The sequence below is a fragment of the Toxotes jaculatrix genome, chromosome 3, assembly GCF_017976425.1.
Source record: "Toxotes jaculatrix isolate fToxJac2 chromosome 3, fToxJac2.pri, whole genome shotgun sequence".
In the NCBI taxonomy this organism is placed as follows: domain Eukaryota; kingdom Metazoa; phylum Chordata; class Actinopteri; family Toxotidae; genus Toxotes; species Toxotes jaculatrix.
Genome location: NC_054396.1, coordinates 25,728,251 through 25,748,234, shown reverse-complemented (window position 1 = coordinate 25,748,234; position 19,984 = coordinate 25,728,251). Strand labels below are relative to the sequence as shown.

General features: G+C 41.9%; 1 protein-coding gene across 4 annotated transcripts in view; it reads left to right on the top strand.

Annotated features, from left to right (window-relative positions):
* Nucleotides 1-19,984, top strand: part of arhgef10la (Rho guanine nucleotide exchange factor (GEF) 10-like a) — a 93,537-nt gene that overhangs the window by 16,145 nt on the left and 57,408 nt on the right. For 2 of the 4 annotated variants that reach the window (XM_041033900.1, XM_041033898.1), the window contains exons 5-17: nucleotides 1,505-1,600; nucleotides 1,699-1,829; nucleotides 3,137-3,232; nucleotides 3,958-4,066; nucleotides 5,213-5,313; nucleotides 5,744-5,821; nucleotides 7,072-7,251; nucleotides 8,437-8,553; nucleotides 11,769-11,861; nucleotides 12,793-12,963; nucleotides 14,924-15,069; nucleotides 15,938-16,110; nucleotides 19,040-19,155. In XM_041033900.1, the coding sequence (XP_040889834.1) occupies nucleotides 1,505-1,600; nucleotides 1,699-1,829; nucleotides 3,137-3,232; nucleotides 3,958-4,066; nucleotides 5,213-5,313; nucleotides 5,744-5,821; nucleotides 7,072-7,251; nucleotides 8,437-8,553; nucleotides 11,769-11,861; nucleotides 12,793-12,963; nucleotides 14,924-15,069; nucleotides 15,938-16,110; nucleotides 19,040-19,155 (1,607 nt within the window). The remainder of the gene's footprint in view (nucleotides 1-1,504; nucleotides 1,601-1,698; nucleotides 1,830-3,136; nucleotides 3,233-3,957; nucleotides 4,067-5,212; nucleotides 5,314-5,743; nucleotides 5,822-7,071; nucleotides 7,252-8,436; nucleotides 8,554-11,768; nucleotides 11,862-12,792; nucleotides 12,964-14,923; nucleotides 15,070-15,937; nucleotides 16,111-19,039; nucleotides 19,156-19,984) is intronic. The other 2 variants (XM_041033899.1, XM_041033901.1) reach the window with 2 other exon arrangements.

Here is a 19,984-nt window from a genome sequence, read left to right as displayed (position 1 = left end):
TATTTTCACACACAGGCCTCTGCTGTCATTTTGAACGTGTACAGTATATTTAAACTGAATAATAAAACTATTTTAAACCTCCCTACCACATACCTAAGATTATAATGCAGAAAGTGAGAAAAGAAAGATAACTTAAGATAAATGACCACATTTGTAGTGATGTTAATTGGATATCTGTTACAATAATACATTTGTGTTTTTGTATTTGATACCTTTTTCAAACACCAGACACTGTGAAATATGTTGCATTTGTATTTACCTTCTGTGGAGGTTTTTTTTGTGTAGACAGACTGTTTCAGTTTGACCTAATGCACTTAAAATGCATCATTATGAATAATGAAGTATTTCCTGTTTGTAAAAGCAACGATATTCCCTCACTTCTCGAATGTGGTCACGTCACATTGCGATGTGATAATCTGACATTGATTTCCAAATGCTTCGCTCTGTTTTTTGCTTTCACGCTAGGACATAATCATAATGGCAGTGTATTTTTGTGATTGCCTACAGTGTCAGTGTGACCTGCGAATGAGTTTTTTTTGGGAGTGTCATTGTGCAGCAGCAGAGAAAAGTTCAATAAAAGTAAGAAAACACAGTGAGGAACTTCTGGTTTACCACATTTGAAATAACAAGCCATGCTCCCAAGAGGCCCAGTCACTTTGCAGATTTGCTGATAGTCAGGCTGATAGCCCAAATCCGGTTGTTTTCTTCTCTATTCTGAATCCTTTCTGAATGCACAAGTGAAGGAAAGTGAGCGAGATATAAAGAACATTTGAGTAGCTAATCCTCTTTTGAAGAAAAAACAGTTGCTCTTTGTTCATCCCCTGGATTGTGCCCAAGGTTATTTCAAATTTTAGACTGAACTCTGCTGAATAATCCATGACAGAATACACATCTCCAATCAGATTAATTGAAAACAGTGATTGTTGCTGTTCGGGGCTTAGGAGAAAGTGTTGCAGACAAATCACAGTTTAAAACCAAATCAATAAAGCTCACTGAGCTAAATTAGGCTGAAACACTCTCAAAGCAGTTAATGACAAATCCTGTCAAGCATAGAGATAGAGTGGGTCAATAGCTCAAACAAGCTGGATACAATCATGTTGCGTCACATGGACAAAGCTATTGTGGCAACATGCACAAGAGATGTGCCAGATCTCCCTAAGGAAAAAGACCTTTAAATGCAAATCATACAATAAGAATGTAAATATTCAAAAGCTGTGTAAATTCCAAACCAGAGGCTAGAAGATCCAGCATCTTTTATCTGTTCTGCTTTGCCAAAAGGATTCTGGGAATGTAGTTAGGAGTAGAGTGTGTGTGTCTGTCTTTGTGTATATGTTGGCGGCGGGGGGGGGGTTCTTTTGGGGGGAGAAACTGAAAAGAACCATCTAAAAACAGGAGGTGCAACTATCAAACAGAAAGGGAGATGAAAGACAGAAGACAGACACCACTGTTTTCCCATTTAAAAGCAATGTTTGTTTACTTTGATGCTACTGGTTTTCTCTGCCAGCTTTATGTGTGGCTGGAGCGGGGCCACAAACGGCAGAGGCTGCAGAGGTGATCTATGATGATGTTCCAAGTGAAGACCCCCTCTCTCCTGACGAAGGTTAGTAGCTGCGACAAAATAATTTTTGTCTAGGATTGTTTGTTCATCCATAAATGTTGGTGCGGAGCTTCGGATGTGTAACATTTTCGAGTGTTTAGCAGATATGATTTACGAGGATGTTCAGAGAGACAGTGGTCCTTTGAATGCAGACAACGGATGGAGCTCCAGTGAGTTTGAGAGCTATGACGAGCAGTCTGATAACGAGGCCAAACTACCAACAAGAAGCAAGGTACTGTCTGCCTGTCTGCGCGTGTGTGTGTGTGTGTGTGTGTGTGTGTGTGTGTGTGTGTGTATTCCTGATGCATGCATTTATCTTACACAAATGATCTTCTCTGTTTATTGTAAATGGCATCACGACCAGCCAGGTTGTTTTGGTTGGTTTCCAGCTCTTATAACATAATCAAGGGGAATATTTCATCTCCTGCTCCTCTAGCGCAGTTGTCTTTATTAATGTATAGATCTGGAAGGAAACTATAAAAAACATGAAAAATGAATAACAGTCTATCTATGCTTTATACTTTCACTGTGTGAATGAAGGTAAACAAGAGGCATTTCTGTTTGAAAAGCCTCAGATCTCCTTGCCTCTTCTCTGCCAAGGATGCTGTTCATCGGTGTTCTGCAGCACGGCTACAGAGTGTTGGTCTTCCACATGATGGCACTGTGTGCACATTCACATTGTGCTGCATTTCCTTCATGCTTCACCAGCCTTTAACAAGCATGCATCGTTGCAGGCATAGGGAAAATTTGCAGTTACACTAATAGAGAAGTGTTTTGCCGAGCTGAATCATTATTGATGTATAGACTTATACCTGTCTTTACGCATTTCTGCATAGTGAAGTTCTTTATTTATGGGTAAAAACTACACCTTAATTCAAGGAAATCCAGAGTTAATGCTTTGGGAATGGAGGGTGACCAAAGGGAGAAAAATGCTTGTTGTATTGGGACAAAAATGAGTTGCTCCGGTAATTATAGGAGGGTGTGGTGTGAAAATCCCCCCACAGTTCTCTTTGCATTCTTTTCCCAGGCCACTGAACAAAAGGAAGGATTCGGCTACACTGGTTGAACAATTAATGGAGAAACCTTGACTATTAGGGGCCAACAACACTTTTCGGCTGGCACAGCCTTCATCAAAAACACATTGTTTTTAATTAGTCTTGCCCGATTAATTTTTCACCAAGTGTACCTGAAGTTCTCCTCTTGTTCAGTTCACTGCTTAATTTGAGCAGCCTGGGAGAGCTACTTCTTTAATATTTGCTTAAACTGCTTGCACCCCCTTCCCCCATCCCTCTATAAATCAGTGGCCATTAGTCTCATAAAGCATAACCCTTTTGACCAAAGGAGTGCTCCAAGCTTTCACTCCCTGTGCTTGTGATTAATTCCCGATGTCGAGTAGCTTGTGTTTGCCTTGATCACTTTGCCTTCCATTTCCCTTTTCCATTTCCTCTCCCCTACTTCTACCTCCTCTCCCTTCGCCTTTTGTGGCTAAACACGACCTGCCCCCTCACGCCCCGCCCATCCTTGTCCCAACACCTGTAGCTCTCTCCTGAAGTGCGTCGGCTGAGGGAACGGTGCGCCAGGACCAAACGTGAACTGGCCATGAGGCTGTCTGGCAAGCACAACTATGACATCAAGGTATATCTGCAGCAGAAAGTGAACATGGCGATATCGCACTATTTCTTTGCAGAGCTCAAAGCACTCTGCTAGATGTTTGGGCTGATGATCACCCAGAGCTGAAATATGCTGTGTTGTATGCTTAGCTGACTCAGAGGCTTAACTGACTCTCTGCACCATCCTTCCCAGCTTTCCTTTGGACTGTGACTTTCCTTTAAGACTCTCTGTCGGCCTCTCTCTCTTTCCCTGCCTGGTTTAATATCAAGACGCATTTATGGGTCGCATGAATTATTAAATAATATTCTGCGTATTTACTTCCATAAACACCAGTGCAACTTGCCCCCAATTAATGACCTACTTTCCTGAAGTAGCATCATTTAAAAATACTATCACCCTGGGTGTATTCTGGGTTTGTGGAGTCTGGTTGCAGGTCCTCAGTGATGCTCAGGGTGGAGTTTGTGGTCAGCTAAATTCTCCCACACTGAGCGAAGCAGCTCTGTTACTCTGATGTGGAGCTCACTCTGTTACCATAATCTCTCCATGATATGCTCATAGACTCTCTGATTAGAGGCTGTACAGCGACCCACAGGGAGCTGCAGATGGTGAGATTCACGATGAGCCCACTGAGCGCCACTTCTCTCCATCTCTCTCCAGAGGAGCACCGTAGGTTATCAAGTCTCCACAGCATGGCACGTTGCTTGTGCTCTAACGCGCCTTCGTTGTTTCTGTCTGCTCCTTCCAACCAGGTTCAACAGCTCATGAAGGCGGCGAGGAGTGGAACGAAGGATGGGCTTGAAAAGACCAAAATAGCCGTCATGCGAAAAGTTTCCTTCCTGCAGAGAAAAGATCAATTAGGTAATGCAGGGAAGTCTGAAAACTTTGTAACTGTTGGTCAGCTTGCTTTTTTGGATGAAAGTTAAACTATTTATAGCAGTGGGTATTGGTTATGAAGTTTGGGTTTTGTTGCTCCTTACAGTTGACTCTTTGAATTAGAGGCAGTTGCTTGTGTGTAAAGCTAGCCAAGCCAAAGTAGTGTTGGAGGCGGATAGAATAGAAAGTCTTACTTTTGCTTTATACAAATCCCTCCAGGGAGAAATGAAAGCACTGAGAGAAAGACAGATCTCACTGATTATAACTATAATAAATAAAACAGATGCTCTTTCTCAGTTTTTAGGACAGATGCTGTGGTCGAGTAAAATTTTTGATGTGTGAGAAAGAGAAGGATGAAGCCACTCGTGTGATACATTGTAGGTTGGGCTGTAGGAACCCTTGTCTAACAATAGAGGAAGATTAGCATCCATTAATGGAGTATGGAGGAGCTTCATAAACCACAGATACCAGACCCATGCCTCAAACAAATCTCCAAGCTATCACAAAGAGGTAAAGAGGCCAGTGCTTCTATTTTTAGGTGTTGATCGACGGAAATCTGCACGGCATTATATTTCTTTTCCACCAATCCTCTGTTATCATTCCAAAGTCTTTAATTGGAACGGTGGAAGCTTCTGGTATCTATGTCTTTATGGTTATGGGTGAAGTGGGGATTTTTTTATTTATTTATTTTTTTTTTGAGACTGTCGAACGTCTTTGTGCCAATGCAGAGATGAGAATGTGCTGGCTCGTGTTTTTGCAGACATACTTGTGTGTGCCTGCTTTACTCCTACAGAGATACAGTATTGTTTTGAAAGTTTTGTTCTTTTTTCTCGAAGGCCTTTCTGCCGCTCCCTCTCTCGCTCCTTTCTCCATTGCTTTCTCTGTCTCTCCATCTCTGTTTCAGAGAGTACAGAAGTCTCTTCATATTTTAGAGGTAATAAACTTAGTGTGTCGCAGTGTCTCCAGCTGCAGTGAGATCTGAAGGCTGCTTTTCTGTTGTTCCCTCTCTTTCCCCGTCTGTCTCTGATAGACACACACTCTCTCTCTCTCTCTCTCTCTCTCTCTCTCTCTCTTTCTCTCTTTCTTTTTAACCTCTTTATACTTTTCTTCTTCATTTCTGATTGTCTGCAGAAGAGGAGGATGATGCAGGATACCTGGATGTGGCTGTGTCAGAAGTGAAGCACCCCCCTCCACAACTGAGCCCCATGCCAGAGGGGCTGACCAGCTACCAGGTGCACCTGAATATTTCTTATTTGTTTTGCCAGCCTATGTTGAAACACGTACTGAACTTAACATCTAGCATTTATGAGAACATTCTGCAGCCTTGAGATGTCATGTTGAAAGTATTCATTTGTTATGTCAGTATTTTTACATATATATATATGGACTATTTTCTTTATCCTGTTTGGAAAAGTAGCGTGTTTTTATAATGGCTAGAACAGTCACTTTCATGTCAAAGAAAATCCAGTGATTCAGACTCCGATGGAGGCCTTGTTCAAGCAGACCTACCCCTCTTTGAGTCCTTTTCTCTCCTGTGACAAACACATGATTATAGTGCAATCCATCAACCTGCGCCATGCTTAACTGAAAGCATACCGCACACCGCAGCCCCATCATGTCCTCTTAGTGCTACATTTCCTGACTGGTCTGTTGTCTACGCAGGTTGTCAGACGCCATATCCTGGGCTCCATCATTCAGAGCGAGCGGAGCTACCTGGAGTCTCTCAGGAGAATCTTGCAGGTGAGTTGTTTAGTCCCTGTTGTCCTCCTCTGCCACATGCAATATCTTCACCATTTAGCCATTATGAATTACACTGAAAAGTGAAGCGGTGATATCCATCAAATTACCGAGGTGTCTCAGCATAAATAATCCTGATAAAACAACCAGTCTCATTTCAGTGGCATCATGCTGATGCTAAGAGAGAGAGACTGTTTGTTGCACGTGATGGAGTACATCTTCTCCTCTTTAATCTCTCTTTTTTTGTGGGTAAAGGGAAACTTGTTATCTCTTATGCACAAAGAAAAAATAAGAGGACCACCTACTGAAATGGAATCAGTACCAATCAATGGCTACCTTATCCACTGCTAAATCTTTAACTGTCAAGATACAGTGTGTTACCTTTGTTGTTGAGTGACATGATTGTGTGTGCTACTCGGGGAGGCTTTTCTCTTTTGAAATCTCTCTTGTTATTCAGAGAGCCCAGCCAAGTGGTAAATGCAGTGTCTCCAGACAGATAGCATAAAAAGATGAAAGGCCATAAGCACAATTAAACATTGAGGGTTGTAGCTTTCTTTTTTTTACGGTAAAAAAGATTGCACAGTTGTGCATGTTGTGCTGCCTGCCCGTGTTCCTTTTGTCAATGATTCATTTGCCGTTATGGATTTGCAGAGCAGCAACGAAGATTACCACCAATTTTTTTTTTTGTTTTTGTGTTCGGTACTGTTTTCACCTTTCATGTGTGGCTTTTACATATTATCTATACTTCAGCATGTTCAGATTCAAAGAAGTCATGTTTGGTGGGTTGCCATCCACAAAGATCTTGTCAACTTATTTCTGTAGGCTATGCTATTATCCCCATGAGTACTGACTGAAGAATCAATCAATGCCCCTTTCACCATGTTGCTTTTTTATCTGTAACTCTGCTGGGAGCTTCTTTTTGCCATTATTATTCTGGCTTTTATGACTACAAGTCACCTTGAGTTCTGAACATGTTTGCTAGTGGCAAATGCTGCTTTCTGGGTGAATCCTTTGGATTGATGTGCTTCCAGGCACCATGACTACATTTCCTCATTATCCCCGATTCATACGATATTTGTCAGTTACCTCTCAGTTTTCTATTTATGCCTCTGAAAAGAAGAGATTCTTAAGGAAGGTGGACTGCTGATTCATCTTTTGCAGTGACACACACACACACACACACACACACACACACACAAATATGCACATATCAGCAACAATAAAAACCCCATTTTCTCTAACAATCTCACCAGGAATACCACAGACCATTGATGGAAGCTGAGCCACGCATCCTGAGTCCACGGAAGATCCGGCCCATATTTTACCGAATCAGGGAGATCACACAGTGCCACTCCATGTTTCAGATTGCACTGGCGTCTCGTGTGGCTGAGTGGGACAGCAGTGAGAAAATTGGAGACTTATTTGTTGCCTCGGTTAGTGGGCATGTGCATGTTTTTGATGTGTATCTTCATACGTGTGAAATAGAAATGCAAACTGGAGGCTTATTTCCTGCGTTGTGTGTGTGTGTGTGTGTGTGTGTGTGTGTGTGTGTGTGTGTGTGTGTGTGTGTGTGTGTGTGTGCGCCTGCATTCTTTGTTTCTGTGAAAAATGCAATCAAAGACTTACATTCTGGGAAGAAGCACTCATATTTTTCTTGGCATTTCTATCTAACTTTATAGTTAACTTCTCTGCTACCAGAGTTATAATGAGCTACAGGTTTTAGATTGAGCAAACAGGGATAGTTTACCCCAAACATGGAATCAATTACAGTTGTGATGAATATCTCCACTGCATCCAATGCTCTCTGGGATATGTGTTTACAAATTTTAGCACTAGAATAATAGTGTTCAGTGTGAGTTATCTGTTGTGAGTCTCTGCCGTGTGCTCATCCATAAGGTCCACTCATTATTTGCCTATTAGAGGGGCTGATTCGACCCTCTCCTTCTCTCCTGGCCATTACAGTGCTGTTCCATTGATATTCTAGGACCTACTGTCAGATGAGGCCACGCTGAAAAGGAAAGTGCTGGGATTGTGTACTGCTCATTGAGCTGCCCCTTTGTCATGTGGCAGTGTATCTGTACCTGTGGGGCTTGTAGTAATATCTGAGAGGCAGGATCCCGAGGAAGGGTGTGAGTAAAGCAGGTTAATTCCTTCATGTGATTTGCTAATTCCCCACCACTCTTCAAACTGCCACTATCAGCTGCCTGGTGTGGGCTTAATTGAGGAGAGAGAATAAATGTCTACTGCACAACAGACACACCCCCTCCCACACACACACACTCTCTCACACTCTGCCACCTAATTCCTCTTTGCCCAACCTCTTAAATGGCTCGTGAAGGGTATTTCGGTAACCGGAATGGTAAACAAACCAATTTTTTAAAGTACTATACTTAAATGGCCATTTTCTAGCCACTCTTTACATTGAAATTACTTATGGGTTGCCCTGCAAACAGGACGGTAAGCCAGACTTTCAAGATGTCAGAAGAAATTACATGACTGTGTTTGTGTGGATGCTGGTGTAAAGACAAAATAATCAAACATGGCAGAGCAGTAGACCTTCTTGTAATAGGGCTGTTGTCACACATTCAGATAATTATGCTTGTTTTTTGTCTCCACAGTTTTCCAAGTCAATGGTGCTGGATGTATACAGTGACTACGTGAACAACTTCACCAGTGCCATGGCTCTGATTAAAAAGGCGTGCATGTCCAAACCGGCTTTTTTGGAATTCCTAAAGGTGAGCTTCAGCCCATGAGCACAACGTGTTTTTCTTTTCTCAATTTTTAAATTAAAGTAACCCAGTTGTTTTTTTTTTTTTTTTTTTTTTTGCTACTCTGTTTTTTTCTTTGTAGTGTTCAGCAGATGCTGAATCTAGCAAACCTCCAAAGCTGAAGGTTTCATTAATATATACTTCTCAGGTTTCCAAAGAGACAGACAAATAAATCGGTGTGTGAAAATGTGGTATTTAAACAATATACAAAATTGTTATTTACATTGGGTTCATGGTTGGTATTAGATTTCATTGTTGTTTCACTGAATTAAATTCAGTGAAGTATTAGAAATATATATTTTGTGAAATTGTGTTGTCTACCATGTAGTATTCAGTTATAGAAGGAATTAGATTGAAGCATTGTATTACCCACTTAGCTTGTTCTTACCCTGGAAATGTCTGTGGTTGTCCAGGTAACGGACATGGCCTGTATGCATGTTGTAAACACAATATTTATTCTCAGAATCTGACAGTGTATGTTTGTATGTTTCTCTCTGCACTTGAAATTCCTCAGTAAATCCTGAAAAGCTCACGTGAGCTTTGTAAACTCAGAAAAATCTGCAAACGAATAAATCCCAGAGACCTCAACTAAATTACACGTGGATCCATAAAAAAAAAAGAAATGCAACACTTCTGGCAAATATATATGTGAAATGGAAAGTGGAAATTTGACAGTTTTCCACAACCAGACAGTTACTTCACGTTTCAGATATTAATTAGGGATTGTGAACATTGAAATATAGTGCCAAGAAATGATTTGAATGTGCTGAGTTTAACAATTCCCTGTGCGCCCAGCATTCATGCATGAGTGTGAAATGAGTATGACCTGGATCATTGAGCTGTGATGTTGATTTACAGAACCAGATCACACAGCTGACAGCCCTGCATGTTACTCCAGATAACATCCCTTTCTTTCTGCTGAAAGGTTCCTCTGTCTCTCCCACTGCCTGTTGCAGCTCTCACCGGCAATGTGAACACAAACCAAGTAATAAATTGGGCAGAGACAGACTGAAAAAAAAAAAAAAAACACTGAATAAATGACCAACTTCATTATGTTGTTTTTAAAATATTGTGAAGGCTTCGACTGCGTGCACATGACTATAAGGACGTAAGGAGCATTTACAGGGATCGAGACTATTAAATTCGATTATTCTTTTGAATACAGTTGTCAGACACTCTGATGTAAAGTGAGAGCTGCATTTGCAGAGAAGTTGTTTTTGGTAGAATAAAGTTAGCAAACCACCACTAAAGCATTTTTAGTGCATGAAGCAGCAAAGAGCCCATCTCCATTGACATCTTGACCTGGTCAAGTGTGGTGAAAAGATTTTACTCTGTACTCATCAAACTTTCCAGGGCATGCACTCAGGGGTCACCTCGGTTCAGCTGTGAAAAGTTGTCTGTCTTTCCTGTTGCTGAACATAGAATGTGGCAGTTTAAAATAGCGGCTTTGAGATCACTGCCTTCCTGCCCTCTCCCGTGATTTAATAGTTGGGTAGCTGCTGACCAGCGACCACCCTTCAGGTGATTGCGTATATGGTGTCTTGCTAGGATAGTGTTTGTACTCTAGTTACCAAGCGGGTTACTCTTAATGCCTATTTACGCGTACTAGTTTTTATTTAAACCCCATGGAGCTGGTTTTGGATAAACGGGACAGAAGGTGAATGTCAACATGCTGATGGGCGTCGAGGCTGGTGTGATCCCTTTGCAAGGTGGCCCCTTGTTTTTTAGATCTCCAATCGTTTATTTGTTCTATGCTTAAATTTCAGAACCACTGAGACACTGAATTATGTCAATTTAAATAACAACAGGAAAAATTTAGGTGACCGGTAGTGTTAAAGCTTTGGCGACTGAAGACGTTTTGCTACTCTACAAGTTACTGACTTCATGGATGACTAGTTAGGTCACATTACTTCTTATATATTTTCCGTACAATGGGAGAGTTTTAGATTATTCCTTATAGGCTCATTAAGTGCACGTGAATTCGAATGGTGGTTGACCCTGAATGTCAGAAGGTTTCACTTGTGCTTATAGAATAAAGGTTCGCTCTAAAACCTTCACTCGTGAAGGAACACAATCTGTTAATATATGTCTGTATCCTGTTCGGTGAGCATTTGTCAGCTAGGGACATGAGTTATATTGTATGTAGATTTTTGTTTTGTTTTAATTTCATGCTCAATTTTTAATAAGAAGACACCAACCTTTAAAATGTGGAAATTCTTAATTAGATTTAAATGTTGCCATAATCAGATATCACAGTATGTTTGACCAAAAACTGTGCCTTGGTGTAAAAAAATGGTGTAAAGTTTATTAGTATAATTTGATGTTATCTAGCATGTGATGATATAGCATGTGACAGTGAGTGATGGCCTAATATTGTGAATATTATTATCAAAATAAGTGAAGGTACTCGTCATTCATTTCAGCTGGAAGCATCAGGTTAGTTCAGATATTTGTGAATTTAACAGGCTGCAACATAAAGGGCTAGGAAAACACAAATTTACATTGGAGCGCGATATCAAAATTTCCAGAATCTCAGGCAATATCTGGTCATATTAGAGCATCAATATAAATCCTATTTATTTCATAACATGAAGCAAACATTAAATAATTGATAATCAACTCTAATCTATGTGTCATCTTAAAAGTGCAAAAAAGTTTCCAAAGCCTAAGGAAAAAAATCAGTATACTTAAAGTAAAATTAAACCAGTTTGTATTAGCTACTGCACTTTATAGCAGATGATGTCAGAACCAAACTTTCAGGAACATATATACATATATATGTATGTTTCCTTTTGACAGTTGATCTTATCCAACCTTTTCTGCCATCCCATCTTATAAATGTGCCCGGCGGTTTGCCTTTTTATGTAGTCATCATGCCACAGACTTGACACTGCACCGAAACAATATCTTCTCCTGACCTACACCCACAGTAATACATTAGACTTAACACACTCAAAAAATCTTTTTCTCTTTCGTACTCTCATATGACTAACAGACCCTGATTTTCATACCTTATTCACCCACGCACACACCTACTCACGGTCTATAGAGCATTCTGACAAGCTCCTCTTAAAGTAGGCATAGCATAGATTCCTCTTAATGGCTTTTCTGAGCAAGAATGTTTTTTTCAACTGCATGTGCTGTTTTAATTGTTTTTTTTCTCTCTCTCTTTTTGTTTCCAGAAGAAGCAGGCGTCTAGTGTTGACCGGATCACTCTGTATGGCCTAATGGTTAAGCCCATTCAACGATTTCCTCAGTTCATTTTGCTCCTGCAGGTATAAACTGTTGTTTTTACGGTGTTAGTCTGTTAATTTGTTTTAATTAAGTGAAGCCTTTCGAGTCGAGAAACTTGATTTGAATCAAAGATTTAACAGCATATACACTTTTAAAGATGCAAAGCTGCAAGGCCACAGAATCGATTACGGATTTTAACTTATCCAAAGTACAAGAAATGCTTCACGTACTTTTACACCAGGGTTAGCCAGAGCTTGAAAAGTAGCTAGCCACATCAGTTTTTCATATTGCTGGCTTTATATCCCAACGCCGCCACTTTCTATTCAGAGCAAAGATTTGGATTTGAGCTTGACTTGCTGGATCTGCAGCAGCTTATTTCATCCCTCAGTAGGCATTGATTATCCATGAATTCAAAAGATAAGTTATGAATGTGAATCAGGCATTTTCTTCTAGCCTAAACTCAGTACTCCAAAGAGGAAGTGTATGTATTAAATCATACATTATAGGGAACTAGAGCTCAAGGCATTGAGGTACATCAGAGATGCATATCAAGACAACACCAAGCTTTCAAGGGGTTATAGATGCAGGATAAACATAGACATGTAATCCCCACAGCCTGTGGTTAGACGTACTTTAAACTTAGTTATCCGATTTGTTTTTATTGGTTTGTTTTAGCCAACACTGCTTATAAAATGGTAGGAATTGCAATACACTAAGCTGTACAAAGTTTATATAGCCATCTTCTAAAAACTGTGACACACACATACACATACCTAAACTTAAAGAGGGTATTTGACCCAGATTTAAACTTTTCAAGGTAAAGACAATACCCCCAAAAGAACATGCTATTGTTGTTAGAATTCAGTATATTGCAGAATACAGAGGAAAGTATTAAATCTGTTAACAGAGTGGTTTGTGTTTTTTTTAACTTGAAACATCTTCACTTAAAACTGTCCTCGTGACCTTTTCTAGGACATGCTTAAGAATACACCGAAGGGCCACGTGGATCGCCTGCCCCTGCAGCTTGCTCTGACCGAGCTGGAGATGCTGGCTGAGAAGCTGAATGAACAGAAACGAGTAGCTGACCAGATTACAGAAACTCAACAACTAGCCCGCAGCGTCAGTGATCGCCTGCTCAGTAAGGTGACTGGATACACATGCTCTCCCCCGTGCAGATGTACGTGCACTTGCACATGCACACATGCCCAATCAAATCAACTGTGAGCCAGCCTCTGAGCCCTTTAACTCCTCTACGCTGTTATCACCGTGAGCCAAACACCTATGAATTAAACTAGTATATAGCAATCGCTTATATCACTTTCCCACACATTAATCTAGGGAGGCATTTTTATTTAGAGAAATTATCTCCTAGAAATGATGCCCATTATCATCCCTAAACAGTACCAAATGCAATGGCAGAGGCGTTGCCTCTCCATTACCACACTGAAATTACAGTCCTGCCGCTGCAAATCTGAACAAATGCTGCTCTGAATAAGAAGAATTAGGGGGTAAATGAGACATTTAATTGGAAACTGTAAGAGAGCTATCTCTTTCACCCTGTCTCTCTCCCTCTTCCTCACTCTCTCTCCACTTTACCTCCCCTCTAGTCCCCACTTGCACTCTCTTGCTTACTTTCTCCCTCCACTTATACACTCTTCTTCTCTTTCTCTTCTGTGACTGCATCTTTGTCTGTCTTCATCTCTCTCTCACCCTCCCCCTTTTTTTTTTTTTTTTTTTTTATTTCTCTCTGTCAGCCCCTGCTTTCCAGGACTCTGAGATGAGCTGATTCGGCCAATCTCCCCCACTCCACACAGAATTCCATTTGCTGCGGTGACACTGCAGAATTCCAATAGGAAACAGTCTACTCTATTGCCCCCATAACCATCCAATGAAATATTCATTCTTTGTCTCTAAGTATCTAAGTCGACGGAATAGGACAGATAACAATGTGAGTGAGAATGGGTTTCGCACACACTCACACACACTCGCACTCCCACATGCACATGTACATGGTGCAGTGCCCTCTGCGCCTATTGATGCTTGAAGAATTTAGGGATGTATTCCCATAGTAGCCCACTTCTTGAGGGAGCTGTATGGTTTGTAGCCATCAAACAGCAGTCCCAGTCAGTCTAATGATTCATTTTGTGTGCTACCTGAGCCACAGCCAAAAGCGGCTTCAGATTGCCTGCGGATACGACATCCTCTTCTGTGAAATGTGGTCAGAGGCATTACTGCACTGCAGGTTGTAGAATGGACACAGCAGAGAACTTCATTATTCGCTCAAATTTGTGCCTTTTGAACAAACACAAACATCAGAGCATCGGGATGTGAACTCCTTATTTGGGCTTAACCTGCTGCTTGCAGTATAGTGGCTTCACTTAAGTTGTAACTAGCTTGGCTTAGATTGGCGCAGTATGCATAAAACTAAACATATTGATTTAGGCAGTCATAAAAGAAGCTGGACCAAAACAATAAAAAAAAAAAAAAAAGGCTTTCTGTTGCAGTTTCCTTTTTTGCCAAACATATGGATGACTGAAAGCACAGCGTGTGCCAACCTTTTGTAGCACAAATTGCATCTGTTATAAGATCCTTTAACTGTGTCTTTGTGTGTGAAGGTGTGTTTGCATTTGTATCCCTATGTAATTGCCCTGCTATGGTAGGGTAGGTAAGTCAGTTTGGACTCTGTAGTAGGGGTATGGTGAATAGCATGGTACAGACAAAGAGACAAAGAATGATCTGAAGCATACATTGGAATCATTTATTTCTAAGATAATAATAAAAAGTTCTGGTAGCCTTTAGGTTCCTCCCTCATCACTGTAAGCATGTGTGCAAGACAGAGATAGTCAATAAGCATGTGCAGTCTCGCTTTTCACTAAGTTTGCTGAATTAAAAGGCTAGAGATGTGTGTGTGTGCACTTTTTGTGTGTTTACATATACGCGCATTAAATGACCTTCAACATGCATGAATGTGTTACTAATCCCTGATGAGACTTCTGTTCCTCCAAGCCTGATTTCTGTGTCCTCCAGGCACTGAACTCTGGAGCACAGGCCCTTTGTGATGTTGCCTCCTCTGCCTCTGATCTGATTGCTGTGTCCCTTTTAGCAACTGAACTCGGAGCAGGGGTCACTGGTCCTTTGTGAGACGCTTATTGAGACGGTGTATGGTGAGCGAGGACAAGTCCTGAAGTCGAAGGAGAGAAAGGTCTTCCTCTTTGATGATGTACTCATCTGTGCCAACATAAATGTCAAGTAAGTCCCTCTTGCGGTGCTAGCTGAGCTTATATGCCCTTGCATTCAAGAATTCTTTGCTAATGTGTTCATAATGTGCAGTTCTAGGGTGAAGTTGTGTGTAAGTTTTTAAAGGAGAGTCTGCTGAACTGCACAGTTAGGAGAAATAGCTATTAGGTGGCACAGGGCTCTAATGTGATGCCCTAGGTTTTGCAAGGATATTTTGGCAAACTGCATAGTAAAGAGAAATAGCTGCTAGGGCTTTTGGGCGCTATCTGGAGTTGCAGGAGCTTTATCAGCTTTAAACAAATGGTAGAATGCCTAACTACAGCTACAGGACTCCTAGATTACTGACATAAAACATTTTTTGGTTTCTTTCCAATTTATTTTCTGTGACAGCGCCATTGATCACATCTCTCTCTCTCCCTCTTTCCCTCTCTCTTGAGAGAAGTAAACAGGAAAGGGATTTCGTTTATTTTGCAAAGCTCCTGTCAAAGATGTCGCTTAAAGCTCTCTTGTTCAGCCTTCAAAGTAATTATCACTCTACGTCTCATTCAACTCGAGTGTCCCGAAGTTGACTTTGTCTGCCCTCCAGGATCTTGACAAACCGATCACAATGTTGATTGTCTGCGTGATTACAGGAATACATGAATAGCAATGAACTCCTCCTCACAGCCAGGGGTACAGTTTTGGTAGGGAACATGGGTGATCGTACAGATTTTAATTCCCTAGTCCCAAGTCTTCTTCATGACATTTCAAAGAGCGTCTCCTCCTAAGGAGTGCTGGGTGTGGTGCTGTTAGCAGGCTGCGGACAGGGAGGGAATTTCTCTCAGGTTGTTTTCTTTCTTAACTCCGTCCGCTAATTTTCCTTTCTTCTTATCTCCACAAGGGGGCCTCCAGATATCAGCAGCCTGGTCCCTGTTGGCCCAAAGTACACCATGAAGTGGAGTGCCCCCTTACAGCAGGTGCAAGTTGTAGAGGTGGGGCAAGAGGGATCTCAAAGCAAAGACACCTTCTTCCAGCAGAGCGGGGCTAAGCGGCCAAGTGGTGCCTGCGCTTCAGGTAAAAACAAACCAAAAAAAAAAAGTGTCATCTTCTAGTTAATTTCATTGCTTGGACTGGCTGAACTAGTCTCAGCACCTTTCTCTGACTCAGCAGGGCTAATGTGTTTCTGTTCTCAAGTGACCAGCGGAGCGCTGGAGATGCATTTGTGTCGCTTGTCACTCTGATTGAGGATGTGTTTGTGAGGAGGATAGTGATGATGGTCACTTGTTCCCATCTGCCTGGGGTGTTTTATCTTGGAAAGAGATATGGGTGTAGAGGGCCCCCCCCCCCCTTTGCCACATCATCCCCACAGTCTCATTTCACTCTCTGATAGACCACAAACACATCTAGAGAGGAGTCATCAATCTGCAGAGATTATTCCCTCCCTTTCCAGGCCCAATTAGAGAGCCAGTAGCAGTAGATAGCAATCGGCGGTTGAAACACTAGTTCTCCCACCACCCCTCACAAAACTCTGGTGTATACAGAGCTTGACGAGATCCCTGATAAATGTGCCATGGGAAAAGGGAGATACAAAACCTTATCAGGATGTAATGGTACAGGCTTTTTAAAGTTGCAGCTCCATGACTTAAATATTAATGGCGCCTTCTTCAGAGCTACCCGTGTCATTCTCAGCAAGGAGCTACTGTTTTGAGAGCTGGTTTAGATTCTCACCGGATTAAGTTTTCACTGTTTTTCAGGTAGTGTATACTCACAACTTTGCTGCAAGGTTTCGGGATCATTTAAGGTTAGCTCTCAGTGCCTCTGTCTCTCTGCCTTTTCTTGCATCCAGCACTGCAAATGTTATGCCCCTAGAGGATGCTACATTATGACTCCGACTTTGTCTCTTCTGGGTTTTTTTTTTTATTTCCTTACCTTTTCGACACGATGCGGTCACCTTAATCACGTCTGTGTGAACATCTGTGGAGCCGTTCCCCAAATTTCCATTCAGGTTGTCCTCATCTATTTATAGCTCCATCCCCTGTGATGTCATTCAGAGGGGTGTGTAGTCTAAATCCTGCACTCCCTCTGCATGGCTCAAAATTGAGTCGTTTTTCATCTTCTGCAGGCGCTGGTGTCCTTCTTTATTGAAGAAACCTGGCCTGTAGGGAAAATCCAAGCCTGTCTTTCTTACTCTTCCCGCTTGTCCTTGCCTGCGTCTCTGTCGGGCTGTCGCTCGTCCAGTCTGTTCCTACCGGCACATGAGGGCCCACCAATGAGTGTGCTCTTTTCCTGAAAGCTGGCTGTGCCAGCTGTTTACTCTCACACTGTCTTACCTTCGTTCTGCCTCACATTACACCACCCCTTATTGTTTCTTCTCCTTTGACCTGCTGTCAGGAGTGCAGTTTTTTGTCAGAAGTGTACCGGTGGGTTTTGGCTGTGGATCAGTCAAGGGTTTTGATGCAGGTATGGAAGCCGCATTGTCTTTAAATCCACTGGCTAGCATCACTGGCACAGCAGCTGAGTGCTAGATTGCTGACTTATTCCAGAGAAAGCAGAGATGGACCCCTCTGGGCTCTGGCCTTCCACACCAGTGAGCTATGTGCCTGGCGGCCGGTGTGGATAGCCATGTCTGAGTGTGAAAACCATATCCTGCCTCACCAACGGGATTACGCTGGATTACAACTCAGCACATTCACCTCTCGGGCCGTAGCCAACAGCAGGCCCCGGAGGACTCACCGAACCTGAACAGGGGTCCAGGCAATCTCTTTGGAGAGGACAGGAAGACATTGTTCTTGCAGCTCGCAGCACACCCCTTTATATTCAAATGTCTCACCTATTGATTTCCTTGCACAGATGACAGATGTCACTGGCTTCCAGTGTCAAAGATCCCATTAAACCCCAAAAGCTACAATGGAGCTTTTTAAACGAACAATCCTAGCCCACCACTTTCTCTTCTCACTCCCTTTCCTCTTATAGCTTTACTCTCACTCCATTTATGCACATGGATAGACAAAAGGTAGCAGGTCCCCTCGGAGGAGCATGCCTCACTGAGCCCGCCTACCGGCTCAGCTCTTCTGCTACTTTATTATGTGGCAGAAGTGACAGTGCAGGACAGCTCTGGAGCAAAATCTACCTGCAGAATTTAATTAGGCAGTTCTCGTGGAGCCTGCTGCTGGGTAGATGTGGGCCAGGGGAGCCAGGACGGAGGATGGCAGACAGGAGGAGACACAGCTATTGATTCCCGGCAGTAGGAGAGAGAGACTTTGAAGGTAGCGCTCCTCAAATCGATGCTGAATTTTGCCTCTAATGAGACACCTGCATTCCTTTTGGCCAGCAAAAGGGCATCATAGCTCCAAACAACAGTTTCTCCATCTGATTTTTTTTTTTTTTTTAAACTCATAAATTCACTCTGTTGTTCAACAAATAATGAAGATCGATCCATCTACACATCAAACCTCTTTTATAAGTGCCACTGCAGTTTCAGTCTGCACTTCCGTGGGTTTTTCGGATGCAGTGTTATTTGTTTTCATTAGCATGTAGAGCACTTTGACCTTGAACTGTCATGTTCACAGATAGTTCATATACCATGTGTGTTTATTGTATATAGTGCTGAGATTGTATCCTGTAAATGATTAGTTGTCTGTCAGAAAAATGTCAGGACATTCACTGGTTCCAACTCCTCAAAAAAGAGAGTCACTGTGTTTTAAATACAAGCAGTAAGGTGAAGACATCACCTTGAGCTTTGTGAAATTTTGATGGCCATTATTTGAATTATTCATTGGCATTTTATAGACCGGTTTATTAGTTAATCAATCAAAAAGTAATTATTCATTATTAATCAATAATAGAGCTGAATGTGTGTAATCTTTTTCTTGTGTATTTGTGTTTGTGCATGCTGTGTGGACCGTGTTAGCAGTACATAAGTGTGCTTCTTTTTCTTTTGGAAATATATCGTATGTTTGTGATATCACAAAGTGTGTGTGTGTGTCTGTTTCCCGTCTCTCAGGTAAAGCGATCCTGGGCCCTCCACGACTCTACCAAGAGCTGCAGGAGTTACAACATGACCTTTCAGTTGTGGAGGAGGTCACTCTTCTTGTGGGCACGCTGCAGGGGACGTACCAGGTGCATGTTACTTCATGTCACACCTTCACTGTGGCTGTACTTTCTCACAGGGAAAACGTGTATCATGCAACATTTACAGTATAAAGCAACAAAGTCAGCTGAAAGGCAAGATCTCAGGCATAGGTTGCCTCAGTCCAACTGACTCTGCAGGCAAAGCCACAAAAGTCATAGTATGTTACATTTATCACACCACTACACAGGCCAGCTTTGTTCTCTTAGGGCTTTCTTCAAAAGCCTCATTCCAAGTGGGCCTCTTTGAAAACAGTGCTCTCACAGACTGACCTTCAAACGTGCTATTCTCTCTTCCAAAAACTGCTTTCTGTATCACAAATTATTTATAAGCCAGTTATCTCAAGATATTGACAGAAAATATATGAAATATGGAATGAATTCTTATAACTGCAGCTTACCTTACAATAGCTCCTAAGTCCTGAGAGCACACAGAAGAATCACAGAGGCAGCAAAGACAACACTGAAGTATGCACAGTTAATTTAAATAGCTGGATTCAGTGCAAACTTAGAGATCAAGTTTGGATGGTACGAAGATAACCACCGGGAAATCTCTTTCTGCTATTCCTTGTAAAGAAATTGCAAAAGGGTTCTGGATGTTTAAAAAGTGATCAAAGTGCAGCTTCATGTTCTTCTCGAATCATCAATTTCTGAAAGCATGAGGTCTCCCATCTATCTCCTCATCAACCGTGCCACAATGGATGGGAATGAGATGTTCCCTCTGATACACTGGATAGAAATGTCATTTCCTGTGTGCCTCTTTGTCTGAAAGAAACCGGCGCCCGTCCTGTAGCATTCAAATCGGGACACTTCCCAGTAG